Source organism: Aquarana catesbeiana, linkage group LG03 (genome assembly GCF_042186555.1).
Source record: "Aquarana catesbeiana isolate 2022-GZ linkage group LG03, ASM4218655v1, whole genome shotgun sequence".
Classification (NCBI taxonomy): Eukaryota; Metazoa; Chordata; class Amphibia; order Anura; family Ranidae; genus Aquarana; species Aquarana catesbeiana.
The window spans coordinates 88853292-88867462 of NC_133326.1; the positions used below are offsets into that span (position 1 = coordinate 88853292).

General features: G+C 40.3%; 1 protein-coding gene across 1 annotated transcript in view; it reads left to right on the forward strand.

The window, feature by feature from the left end:
- Positions 1–14171, forward strand: part of AQP9 (aquaporin 9) — a 56355-nt gene that overhangs the window by 14052 nt on the left and 28132 nt on the right. The window contains exon 2 of the mRNA XM_073618809.1: positions 1658–1784. Within this exon, the coding sequence (XP_073474910.1) occupies positions 1658–1784 (127 nt within the window). The remainder of the gene's footprint in view (positions 1–1657; positions 1785–14171) is intronic.

Sequence of the window (14171 nt, forward strand, 5' to 3'; positions counted from 1 at the left end):
TAAAATACTCCAATAGATGTGTTCAAATGATACACACCCCAGTCTGATGTATTTTCATTCCTGTTCATTTTGGCCTATCTTTATCTAGTTTTGTTCATTAATAATTTAAATACATTTTTTACATGTATATATACTAGATTCCTCCATGATTAACTATTTTTTTGACAAAAAAATCTTTTTGCGATGATTATGGCTCTAAAGTATGAGTCTAATTCTGTCTGCAGCGGGAGCAGCGAGACTTTGGAGTTTTTTAGAGCACTTGTCTAGAATCCTGGTATAAATCCTAGTATTATCTTGAAGAGCAACTCTTGCATCTCCCTTCTCTTCACCTAAAATATAAATTTCCCACATGCTGCCTCTCTGTCTTTCTTGGGTCTTGTATCCTCAGTTGTTTTTTCAGTTGTTTTTTGAATGCACTCTAATATAGGAGTTAGAGTTCCGGCACTTTCTCACACATCCACGTGCTTACTACCTATTATCCAATATGTCATTATCCAGATTTTGATTGGACCCATAAATCTACAATCTTACCCTTCAGATTGATATAATATATTATTGATAGATAGTGTCTCTTCCCCCTTTTTTTTATTTTTTATGGGTATTAGCGTATGTTTGTGATTACAACAATGTTTTTTCAAACATACAATTTTTTCAAACGCACATTTTTAATATTTTACTTAATATTTTACTAAACATCCTCTAGTATGTTTGAGAGAGAGAGAGAATTCTCTTCTCTCTTCTCATTTAGAGGTGTTTAGAATAGTTGGATATGATATTTCGTCTTTTTTGCTTATACATCTATATATGTTTTCTATGAACATACCTTTTTATCTCCAACTCCTTGATACTATCACATACATGTGCATTTTGTAAAGTTTCTTTATTTTATGTTTGTATGTTTCAGGAATTTATATCCATTTTTGGACTGTTGTTTCCCACTTATATATGTGCATTGTAATGGACATTACGGATTTTTTTTACCAATTTATGAATTCACCATGTACTTTAATCACTATAGATACTTTTCATAATATTTCTCTATATATTGGCTTTGGTCTATGTATGTTTTTTCATTCCACAGGTGCACCTCATTATTTGGGAGTTCAAGAACCAATCATGCAGAAGGTGTGGCTAGCCAATTTTCGAACTTTGATTTGTGTACTTCCTTTCAACCTCCCTTTATATGCACTTACTTGGTCTTTGTTAGGTTAGCTATGAGTAAGCATCATTTGATGTGAAACGCGTCAGCTATTGATCCCTGTTTTATCCACTTTTCGATGTGACTGTATTTTGGATTTTTATTTATTTTTGCAAATAAAGATGTCTTTTCTACGGAGTTCGGCAGTCCAGGACCTTTTTCCTTCTTCTACACACTTGTGCAGAGCCAGCACCTGAGAGTTTGCAGTAGGGCAGAAGCATCTGTGTGGAAGCTTTGGGAGCGGCATTCCCTCTTCACTCTTTTTAAAAGCAGACAAAATTTATATCAAAAAACAGAAGACAATGGCTCTGTAATGGATGCTAGACAAACATTTTATATTAACGTTATTTTTACATGGTAAATATTTAGAAAGATGAAAAAAGATAAATGATTAATGTGTATTTACATATCATCTCTAACTGGAACCTAATTTACAACATTATTTCTGTCTTTTCCCAGACTTTAGGCTGCTCCTGTGTAGCATCTTCTGTTCTCAGTAATGGAAAGGCTGGAGGATTTTTGACTAATAATCTTGGCTTTGCAATGGCAGTCACAATGGCAATCTACGCTACTGGAGGAGTGTCTGGTAGGCAACATTTTTTTTGCTGTTAGCAGTGCACTGTTTTGAAGTGTATGTATAGCCAAAATTTAAAAAAGGTTTTATTTTAAGATACTCTTTGAAGCGGACTTTCAGTAATTTTTTCAACTTTCCATCTATTAAATCCTCTGCCCTTGTTGTTTTAACTTTGGGTAGTAAAACAATTTTTTTCTGCCAGTAAATCCCTTATACAGCCCACTTCCTGTTTCCTAGGCTTATGACATCTGGTTATGATGTCATAAGCCTAGGTTTATGACATCATGCACAGCGCGCTCTCTCACTCTCCTGAGAGTTTGCCAGGAAGGGAGGGGGGATGAGTCATAAGAGGGCCAATGAGACCGGCAGAGCTGCAGAGCTGGAGGTTTGCCTCTGTGTGTCTGTTTAAATCCAGGAAGTGAATAGGCAGCAGCTTCAGCTGCCCACAATTAAAATGGCTGCAGCCAGACTCAGTGAAGGGAGATTTCTGCAGCATATTTGGCAGATACAGAATTTCAGTATATAAAAAATAATATGCAAAGTGGTTGGGGGAAGCTTCAGAATGGCAAAGATGTTTTTATTACAAATTGTATGAGCAGACTGCAGTTCCTCTTTAAGCCATGTACTGTATAGTATACCATTTGTGCTTTGTTCACAGTCATTTGTGCTATCACTGCTGACATTCTTTTTGCATTATGTACAGTAGATTGCATGTATAGCTGTGTTATCATTTTCAAATTATGTTTCTATAGAAGTGGAGTTTTACTCTTGTAAGGGCCTGTGTTTTCAAGCTTTTGTCCGAGCCCATCAAAATTACTTGACTCCCCATACATGTCTATGGAAATGCAAATAACTTAAAGTGTTTGTAAAGGTTTTCGTTTTTTTTTTTTCTTTTAAATAACAAACATGTTATACTTACCTGCTCTGTGCATCCAATCCTCCTCATCTGGGGTCCCCCGACAGCGCTCTTGGCTCCTCCCTACATCGAGTGCCCCCATGGTGAGCCGCATTCCCTGGAAACACCTGTGTGGGTGCGTGCACGAGTCCCGCTGCTGCGTCCATTGACAAAGACAGCAGGACTTGGCCCCACCCCCAGCTCCCGTGTCACTGGAGCCAATGGCTCCCGTTGCTATCGATCTATCCAATGAGGATGGAGACAGCGGCTGTAGCTGCTGGGCTCGTGCTTGGCGCTGGAACGATCGGGTTCAGGTAAGAAAAAGGAGGGCTCTGGGGGTCAGCTGAAGCACAAAAGGTATTTTACCTTAATGCATAGAATGCATTAAGGTGAAAAACCTTGAGACTCCTTTAAAGTAGAACTATAGGCAAAAAACAAATAGTAACAAAATAAAAAGTGTCACTCTTTTCCTTCTAGACTGGTATAAATAACTTATATATAAATAAATCACCTGTATAAATACTGAAAATCAACCAAAAAGTGTCAAAATGTTAAAAATGACAAAACACAGCTTGGGACAAGTCCTTTATTAAAAAATAAAAAAATAAAAATGTCCCACGATGTCCATTCATCTTCTTCTATCATGCCGCCCGAAAAAGAAAAAAAAAATCTGCGACCGACCCACCTCCATGGGAGGCTCCTGCCGTGTGACGCTTCTTCGCTTGTGACAGCTCTTATATAACTGAGGGCGGGGCCACCCGGTGACATAACCGGGTTGCCCCACCCCTTCTGATGCCATGGGACTTCCCCATGACTTCCCTGTGGCGTCAGAGGGGGGCGGGGACACCCGGTTACGTCACCAGGCTTCATGCTCAAAGAACTCTTCTAGTTGACAGATTAATGTTATACATAAAGTATCTATAGCCAAAACTTTTTTTTTACATTTTGGATAAGGTAGGGAACCATTATAATCGCTGTTAAGAAATTTGAAATGTCTACTGCCAGCCTAAGGGAACATTTACATCACAAGTGAATAGTTTTAGTAAATAACCCCAATGTCAAGGGAACCCAGCTGTAGCTCTCATCCTCTGATATAAAAAGGCCGATTTACTTTAAAAAGTTGACAGTCTTCACTGAAAATAGTGTTTGAAAAGTTGCTTCATTTTTTTAATCATGTGAAAAGCAACTTCCTGAGCACTTTAAATTCACACCATTTTTTTCATTACCAATTCTCAATTTCTTTAGTACATCAGCCTCAAAGTTGTATTCTTCTTATTGTCTTATTTGTCTTAATTAAATGTCTTTAATGGAAAATGGATGATTTTTTTAAGGCTTGGCCATATTTGATAGATCAAGACAATAAAGTCTTAAGGCATTCTAGGATGTAAGAAGACTGCATACACAAATTTTGTTTAACCTGAATACGACTACATCCCCCATCCCAATAGGTATTGATCAGCTGCTAGAATCATCTGTGCCCCCTATACAGCTTTATTATGGGAAGCTTTGATCTGAAGAACACCAATCTGGCTAATGTCTAGAATATTTATGGGCATATTAAAACTATTTACACACATTACTTTACAGTGTTCTACCCAAGTAATTTTAACATAGTCCATAATCTGTCAATACTTGGTGCACACAGTCAACCACTGTTCTCCAGTGAGCTGGTGCAGTTCACCGTCTTTTTCTGTGATTATAGGATTTCAGCATTTGTATGTGAGTGAACAGAAGGCTGCTTTGACGATCAGATAAATAACATCCAACTGTAATTTAATGAGTATAAGAGCTTTAAATAAACAAACTTATGTAGTAGGGAAATTTTATTGTATTTACATTTAGATTCTTGAAATTTTAATGGGTCTATAGATATAAGCTTTCCTAATTGGGCTGAAATTATCATAGAGGCTGTAAGCACATTTTAGATTTGGTGTCTTTTGACAGAACAGCCACGTGGTTGATTTTCGTAAAATATATACAGTATATAGTGAATTGTAGTACTAATTCATAGGAATAAGAGCTTAGGCGGCGATAACTATTAATTAGATGTAATATTGTTAAAGTGATACTAAAGGAAATAAAAAAGAAAAACAAACATGTTGTATTTATCTGCTCTGTGCAATGGTTTTGCACAGAGCAGCCCTGATCCTCCTCATTTCGGGTCCTCTACCAATTTTCTGAGCTTCAGCCTCCCTGCTCAGTGCCCCCAATGTCTCCTGCTGCTGTGTCTGAGCCAATGAGGAGGGAGAGAGCCAGGAGAGCAGCTGCTCTCATGCACATCCCTGAATGGAGATTGACCTCAGGTAAGTATTAAGGGAGCTGTCACGTTCTCACATACCTTGTAGATGAGCCAGATAGTGCAGAGGAAGGCCTTATGTATCTGACTCGTGGCCCCTGGTAGAACAAGCAGCAGGCTCAGGAGTGCAGAGTGGTATGAGTGCCTGGCGGGTTAGCTGTTAGAGGAGCCGCTCCAAGGTTCCTGATGCCACAGGGATGAATCCCAGGGAGATGAGAGATCCAGGCAGTGAGCAGGCTGGAAACTGGGTCAGCTGATATCCGGACACCGCACACCTGGATGCAGGGACTGGCAGGCAGCATATCAGCCTTGAGGAATAAAGAGCACAGGCAGGTACAGGCAGGCTGGATCATACACAGACAGGGGATACTGGAACAGATGCTGAAGCTTGAGGCAGGTTGGTAACAGGTCAGATTGGTAACAGGTAATTAAAGAAGTAGGCAGGATCAAGATAAAAGACAAGCCAGGGTCAGATGAAGGCAGAAGGCAGGAAGCGTCAAAGGCGAGCCGGGTCAAACACAGGAACAGATCACAGAAGCAGGTTACAGGTAGCAGGGATCACGTGGAAGCTGTAGATCAGACAGCACTGGACTTGTGTACAAGCTCTGTTTAAATAGCCCTTTTGGCGTCAGGAATCGCACGAGCGCCCGCACCCCAGTGCTCGCAAACGTGCACCAGCCAGGTCAACAGCAGGATTTCTTCTGAAGTGCGCTTCTTGACAGGGACTGGGGGGAGTTGCACACAGAAGGTTTTTTACCCTCATGGATAGGATCCATGAAGGTAAAAAGAAAACCCTTAAGCCTTTAGAACCACTTTATTATTGATAAATAATAATTAAATGTACATATTATTGAAGACTTTATGAATTTAATCAAGTGAAGGCTTTGTTAACAGGCGTTGGGTTTGTGCCAATGGGCAAATGTAGTTTGCTTTCAGGTGCACTACAGTTGCATTTAAAGCTCAATTCCAGGCAACAAAAAAAGATCCCTTGCAGTGGGGTTGCACCCACACTGCAAGGATTAATAGCTGTTTTTTTTATAGGGGAGAGGAGAAACAATTTTACTTAGCTTTTTCTCTGCACCACCGGCAGATTTGCCGACTTGCTGCAATTGTGCAACAAACATGTGAAGCATGTCAATCTAGCAATAGCTTAGCAAGTCATTTTTAAACTTGCAGCACTATTACTTGCTATCTGGGAGACTGCTGGAGCATGGAGGAGAAGAGGCTGCAGGAACCAGTCTAGCTGAGGGAGGAGCGCAGGATCGAGTAAGTAAATATTTTCTTATTCCCCTAGACCAGACTAAACTTTGGATACCTTTCTTATGCCCCTAAAATGTATTTAGCTGATTTATTCTGAAAGTTAATTTGGGCTTTGGCTTTAAACACTTTAACCAGTTGGTATATTATCAGTGTATGGGCACAATAAGATATAGGTAAAAATCTGTGAAAAACACCTATTGTCAGTGAGGCAAAACAAGAGGCATCTTTTGTTTCTAGCTTTGTACAGAGTGGGGAAGAGGTAAAGCTTTTTATTTATTTAAGACTTCAGATAAATGCACACATGTTCAATATCATACAATGTATAATGCAATACAAAGGAAAATTCTGTACCACATAATATATTGTTGCATATCTATATTAAAATAAAGCACCTCTTGAAAGGCAATATACCTATATTTCATTGCGATCCCTTGTAGCCTTGCCCATCAGAATTCTTAACATAACACCAGAATACAGAAGATAGAAGTAGGGTCTCCCTTGTCGGTCGGGGTTAACTGAAACATGCCACTGGGAGGATTTACCCTCACCTCCTGTCCTGTCAAAACCATAATTGTCCAATAACATGGAAAGTAGAAAGTAGACAGCATTAACATCTGACAGAGATCCTAACCCCTTCCCCAGACTACTAATGATGTCAATGTCTCCATTTGAGAAATCTTTCCTCGTATGTTTTTTTCAGTGAGGGAGGCAGGAGGGCAGGGAAAATCTCCAAAATAGAAGCATAAACAGCATATAAAAACATTGCAGAAGGGTTAAAATTTCTATCAGGTTTTGGAACTGTCTGTGTCTCTGTGGAGGAAATGTGGAAACGTCAAGTCTCATTTCCTGTCCATTCCTAACGTTATCCAAAATAAAAAAAAATAGTAATTTTGACAGCAGTTGGGCTTAATACTTTGCTATTGATGCAAAACCAAAGGCTGATGCTGCTCCATGGCAATTGATAACAAATTCTACATCAGCTGTAAATAATGTAGACCCCTTTGGGCTCCCTAAGCAAACAGATGACTGTAATAGCTCACCTGCTAGCCATGTATTACAGCAATATATATATATATATATATATATATATATATATATATATATATATATATATATATATATATATATTTAATTATTTAATAAACGTTTATTAGAAGGTTTTTCATGTAGTGCCTTGAAAAAGTGTTCACACCCCTTGACATTTTCCACATTTTGTCATGTTAAAACCAAAAACGTAAATGTATTTTATTGGGATTTGATGTGATAGACCAACACAAAGTGGCACCTAATTGTGAAGTGAAGGAAAATGATAAATGGTTTTCAGAATTTTTTACAAATAAATATGTGAAAAGTGTGGTGTGCATTTGTATTCAGCCCCCCAGTCAATACTTTATAGAACCACCTTTCGCTGCAATTGCAGATGCAAGTCTTTTTGGATAGGTCTCTACCAGCTTTGCCCATCTAGAGAGTGACATTTTTGCCCATTCTTCTTTGCAAAATAGCTCAAGCTCTGTCAGATTGGATGGAGAGCATCTGTAAACAGCAAATTTCAAGTCTTGCCACAGATTCTTAAACGGATTTAGGTCTGGACTTTGACTGGGCCATTCTAACACATGGATAGGCTTTGAACTAAACCATTCCATTGTAGCTCTGGCTGTATGTTTAGGATTGTTGTCCTGCTGGAAGGTGAACCTCCGCCCCAGTCTCAAGTCTTTTGCAGACTCTAATAGGTTTTCTTCTAAGATTGCCCTGTATTTGGCTCCATCCATCTTCCCATCAACTCTGACCAGCTTCCCTGTCCCTGCTGAAGAAAAGCATCCCTACAACATGATGCTGCCACCACCATGTTTCACAGTGGGAATGGTGTGTTCAGGGTGATGTGCAGTGTTAGTTTTCCACCACACATAGCATTTTGCTTTTAGGCCAAAAAGGCCAGATTTGTGGAGTGCACAACTAATAGTTGTCCTGTGTATAGTTCTCCCACCTGAGCTGTGGATCTCTGAAGCTCCTCCAGAGTTACCATAGGCCTCTTGGCTGCTTCCCTGATTAATACTCTCCTTGCTCGGCCTGTCAGTTTAGGTGGACGGCCATGTCTTGGTAGGTTTTCAGTTGTGCCATACTCTTTTCATTTTTGGTTGATTGAACAGTGCTCTGTGAGATGTTCAAAGCTTGGGATTTTTTTTATAACCTAACCCTGCTTTAAACTTCTCCACAACTTTATCCCTGACCTGTTTGGTGTGTTCCTTGGCCTTCATGATGCTGTTGGTTCACTAAAGTTCTCTAACAAACCTCTGAGGGCTTTACAGAGAATCTGTATTTATACTGTGATTAAATTACACACAGATGGACAGATGGATATTTACTAATTAGAAGACTTCTGAAGGTGATTGGTTCCAGTAGATTTTAGTTAGGGGTATCAGATAGGGATGAGCCCGACGTTCGAGTCAAACATCAGGTGTTCACCTGTTCGCCAAACAGCGAACAATATGCGGTGTTCGTGGCAAATTCAAAAGCCGCTGGAACACCGTTAAAGTCTATGGGACACTAACATGAAAAATCAAAAGTGACCCCGCCCCCCTCTGATGTCGTATACGTCACCGGGTGGCCCCGCTCTCAGCTATTTAAGAACTGTCACAGAGAAGAAGCGTCAGTCCCACGGAGGCAGAGCGGTGGCGTTTTTTTTTTTTTTACGGTCTGTCGGGTGGCGTGAATTTACATCACAGGACATTTTATTTTTTTTATTTTTTAATAAAATCCAAGTTCCAAGCTGTCTCTTGTCTTTTTTTAACATTCTTGACACTTTTTTTGTGAAATGGTAGGGGTACCATGTACCCCATTACCAATTCACATAGGGGGGAGGCCAGGATCTGGGGGTCCCCTTGTTATTCCAGATTCCGATAAGCCCCCACCCACATAACCCCACAACCACCAGGCAAGGGTTGAGGGGATGAGGCCCTTGTCCCCATCAACATGGGGACAAGGTGCTTTGGGGTCAGACCCCAAAGCACCCTCCCCGTGTTGAGGCCATGTGGCCTGGTACGGTTCAGGAGGGGAGCGTTCTCTCTCTTCCCCCCTCTTTTCCTGCGGCCTGCCAGGTTGCGTGCTCAGATAAGGGTCTGGTATGGATTTTGGGGAGGACCCCTACGCCATTTTTTTTAAATTTTGGGGCAGGGTTCCCCTTAAAATCCATACCAGAACTGAAGGGTCTAATATGGATTTTGGGGGGACGCCTACGCCATTTTTTTTTAATTTGGTGCAGGGTTCCCCTTAATTTACATATCAGACCTGAAGGGCCTGGTATGGATTATAGGGGGACCCCCAGGCAATTTTTTTTTTAAATTTTGGTTTGGGTGCCCCTTAATATTCATACCAGACCCAAAGGGCCTCATAATGGACTGGGGGGGAACCCATGCTCTTTTTTTCAATGAGTTTTATCTATATTGCCGAGACCCAACAATTCATTACAGCCGCGATCAGTTTTACATGATAATTTTTCCTTGACAAATGTCATTTTGCTGTGGTACTGTTCTAAACACGGGAAAAATGCAGGCATACTGTAGACACGATATTTAAAGGAATATTTCATTTTTATTGTTTCACTTTAAGCATGAAAAAAATCACTGGTCCCGAAAAAAGGGGCATTTTTAAAAAAATGTTTTGCATTGATATATGTCCCCTGGGGCAGGACCCAGGTCCCCAAACACTTTTTATGACATATATTTATAACTTGCATATAAGCCTTTACCACTTCAATACTGGGCACTTATACACCTTCCTGCCAAGACCTGCCAATTTTCAGCTTTCAGCACTGTCATGCTACACCGTGCTCAAACTACATTTTTTATCATTTTGTTCCCACAAATAGAGCATTCTTTTGGTGGTATTTGATCACCTCTGGGATTTTTATTTTCTGCAAACAAATAAAAAAAAGACCAAAGTTTTTGAAAAAAAATGTTTTTTTTTTGTTTCTGTTACAAAACTTTGTAAAAAAGTAAGTTTTCTCCTTCACTGATGGGCACTGATGGGGCTGCACTGACCGCCACTGATGAGGTTGCACCAATGAGATGGCACGGATGCGGTGGCACTGATGGGCACTGATGATGGGCATTAATATGCAGCACTGATGGGGCACTGATATGCAGCACTGATGGGTACACATAGGTGGCACTGGTGGGCACTGAAAGGTGGCATGGATGGGCACTGATAGGTGGCACGGATGGGCACTGATAGGTGGCACTGATGTACAATAGATGGTACTGATGGATGCCAATCATTGCCAAACAATAATGCCTGCCAATCAGTGATGCCCATTGTGGGCAATGATTGGCATCCATTGTGGGCACTAATTGGCATCCCTGGTGGTCTAGGGTGGCATACCAAGTGGTGACATCCCTGGTGGTCCTGGTGGCATCCCTGGTGGTCCAGTGTGGGCATCCTCGGGGGGGCTGTGCTGATAATCAATCAGCACAGACCCCCCCTGTCAGAGAAGCAGCTGATCGGCTCTCTTCTACTCGCGTCTGACAGACATGAGTGAGGAAAAGCCAATCAATGGCTCTTCCTGTTTACATTGTGATCAGCCGTGATTGGACATGGCTGATCATGTGTTAAAGAGTCTCTGAGAGAGACTGACACTCTGCACAACGATTGCCGCGATGCGCGCCCCCGGCGTGTTCTGCAAAATTTTTTGCCTGTTCACAAGTTCTGGTGCGAACCGAACTGGGGGGGTGTTCGGCTCATCCCTAGTATCAGAGTAAAGGGGGCTGAATACAAATGCAAGCCACAATTTTCCCATATTTATTTGTAAAATTTTTTGAAAAAAAAAATATAATTTTACTTCCACTTCACAATTATATGCCAGTTTGTGTTGGTCTAAAATCCCAACAAAATATATTTACGTTTTTTGGTTGTAACATGACAAAATGTGAAAAAATGTCAAGGGGTATGAATACTTTTTCAAGGCACTGTACATATAGAATTGTCAGCGTACATGTGAGCATGATATATGATAGTATGATATCATTGGCCACATATCATAGATACAAAAGACATGAATCAATTTGCAAGATGAGTAACAGGAGATAAATAAATTTGTGGTGGCCCAATATTATCTGAAACATGTAAGCATGTTACATGTACAGTAAGCAACATGTAAGATCTCACAGTCAAGCTTAATGTATCATAAGGTAAAGCCGTAAAATAGTGTGAATATGTAGTAATGTAAGTAAAGTAAAAAGGACTACAGGAAGATAGAGGGGGTGAAGTTGAAGGAAATAGAAACAGAGAAGGGGAAAAGAGGGATGAAAAAGATGGCCTCAACTGCAAACTGATTTTGTTTAGCTCTATATACAACATAGTACGGACACTCACAAATACAGATGCACACTAGGGACCAAATGGTGTTACAACATTAAGACATTAGGGAGATTTAGTAAAACTTTTTAACTTTTATTTTATTAACTTTTTTTTTTCAGCTTGTTCAATTAAGCTTTGACAATAAAACCTAGAAGCTGATTGGTTCTGTGCAGAGCTGCACCAGTTTCTATGCGCACCAGTTTTAATAAATCTTCCCCATTGAGTCCAGGTAGTCCTAAAGATGAAACAGCAGGTCCATATTTTATTAGCAAGATTTGAACTTTATCTTTCAGTAATAATTTTAAATTAGGAACAGCCAAAGAAAATATTACCTTTGATTTTCATAAAACCGTATGCCTAGTTAAATCTTAAAAGGGTTCCACTTGCTATTATTAAATAATGGAAGATGATATCATTATTGCCTTTCTTACAAGTGATGTATTTGGCAATGTGAGTCATACCTTACCTAGTGTTCGTTATTAAAGTTAAATGATTGGTCATTTGGAATGGATAAGAATTGGTCGGAGCTTTTAAGTGGAAACATTTGTGCCATAGCTGAATGTGAATTTTCATAAAATAAGCCAGGTATCTTATAAGTGACAGAATAATCTATGTCAAGAATCTTATAACCTCTCCAGCTGCTGTTCAATAACAGAGTTCAGAGATCAATGGTGGCCAAAAATCTAATTCTATTTATGAATGGAAGGGGCAATGTTTTAAAGCCCGTGTATCACTTAGATGCATATAAATTGGATTTGCAATAATGTGAAAGCACTTGGTTATATAACAGGCAGTTAAGGAGTAGTAATTCACACTTTGAAAGACAAGCTTACAATAAAGTGAAGGTAATAGATCTTTTAGGTTCCTATAGAGAGGACCATTCCTGATCTCTCAAGCTTGTGATCTGTATTAGAGAGCCCTGAACTGGCAACCATGGCAACGATACGTATCTTCTACAAGATGTGCACATAACATTGTTGTCCAGATATATTCCTTCATTCCTTTTATCTATTGAAGTTTGATGAATTAAAATTGCTTGACTTCGAGGTGCAATTTACTATTATCAACTGCCTGTTCCAAAATGTATTAAGAACTGTAACAAAAAAAAAAATTTCAGAAACCACTCATCCATAAAATGAATAGCTTACTTGAGTCTGAATTTGGCTTTTGTTTGCACTGTTCAACAGAAAAGGATTTGCAACATATTTTGGCTTACTTTAAATCCAAGTTCTGCTTGCAACATGAGTTATTATTGGTTGGGGTTGATTTACTAAAAGCAAATAGACTGTTCACCTTGCAAGAGAAATTGCACTTTCCGAGGGAATTTTCCCCCAGAGCTTAGTGAATGGGGTGAAGCTCTGCTGACTTCCGTCATCCAATCACGTGCAAGCAAAAACAGTTTTTTTTTATATATTTCTTGCTCATGATTGGGTATTTTTGCAAAAGTGAAATGTCACCTCAATAAGTTCTCGGGAAAATCCCCTTGCACAATGTAACTTCCCTTGCAAAGTGACCAGTCCATTTGCTTTCAGTAAATTAACCCCAATGTGTTGAACACACTGCTGTATAGACTGCTGATAAATTTGAGCACAGAATAGAGAGGCCAAAAAGCATTTGTGTTTAGTTTTTGGGCCTTTTGAGTAAACCTGGTCCAACAATGTGATGGTTGACTAAAGCCTGATACACAAAAATTCAGCGGGTTGCACAAAAAAACCTGACAGCTCTGGTTGGAGCCGCTGTGCTAACCATCCGACATTAGTACAGCGATCTCCCCCCGCTGAGCTGTTGTGTTCTGACAGAGGGATGCCCCCTCCCTAGAACACTCCAATCAGTGCTCTCCCCATTGATGGGATCAGTTGGCTGCTGATTTTCCAGCATGCTCATCTGACAGAAGCCGGCCACATTCCCGGCTTCTGACGGACAGACGGACATACACACGGGCTGAATGTCGGATGTTTTTTTTTTTTTTAACTGGCAAATGTCTCAAAACATTCGCCCTGTGTGTACCTGGTTTAAGGGTGGCCGTACATGGATCATATTTTTTGGATCAGCTGGTGGACTGATTGTAAAAAATGAACGGATTCCCCCTTCCACACAAGCAAGGTGAATGGAGAAATCCTTTGTGCTGTGTCATTTAATTCTGACAACAGGACTTCTCCACTATCAGAATACACTGATCAGCACTGCAGCCACTGATTGACAAAAGCTTTTCAACATTCAAAATCAGCCTCTTGCAGTCCCCTATAAAATAGCACCCGCAAGGAGAGAAGAAGGGGAGGACTAGGAGCCAATCAGGTGTGCTTTATACAAATATGTTGACAAGGAATATAGTGATAGGAGGAGAGAGCAGATTGGGAAGAGGGATATTCTCATCAGTAGGGATGGACCTGATGCTCGACTTGAACATCGGGTGTCCGTTTGTTTGTAGAACAAACGAACATATGGGGCATACGTGGGACGTTCGCCTGCCGCGATGCAACCCATAATGCACTGCGAGATCGCAGTGCATTGAAGGCTGCTGATTGGCCAAAGCATGCATTTGACCTGTATGCTTTGGTCAATCACAGTGCGATGTGCTGTGAGATTTTAAGGGGAA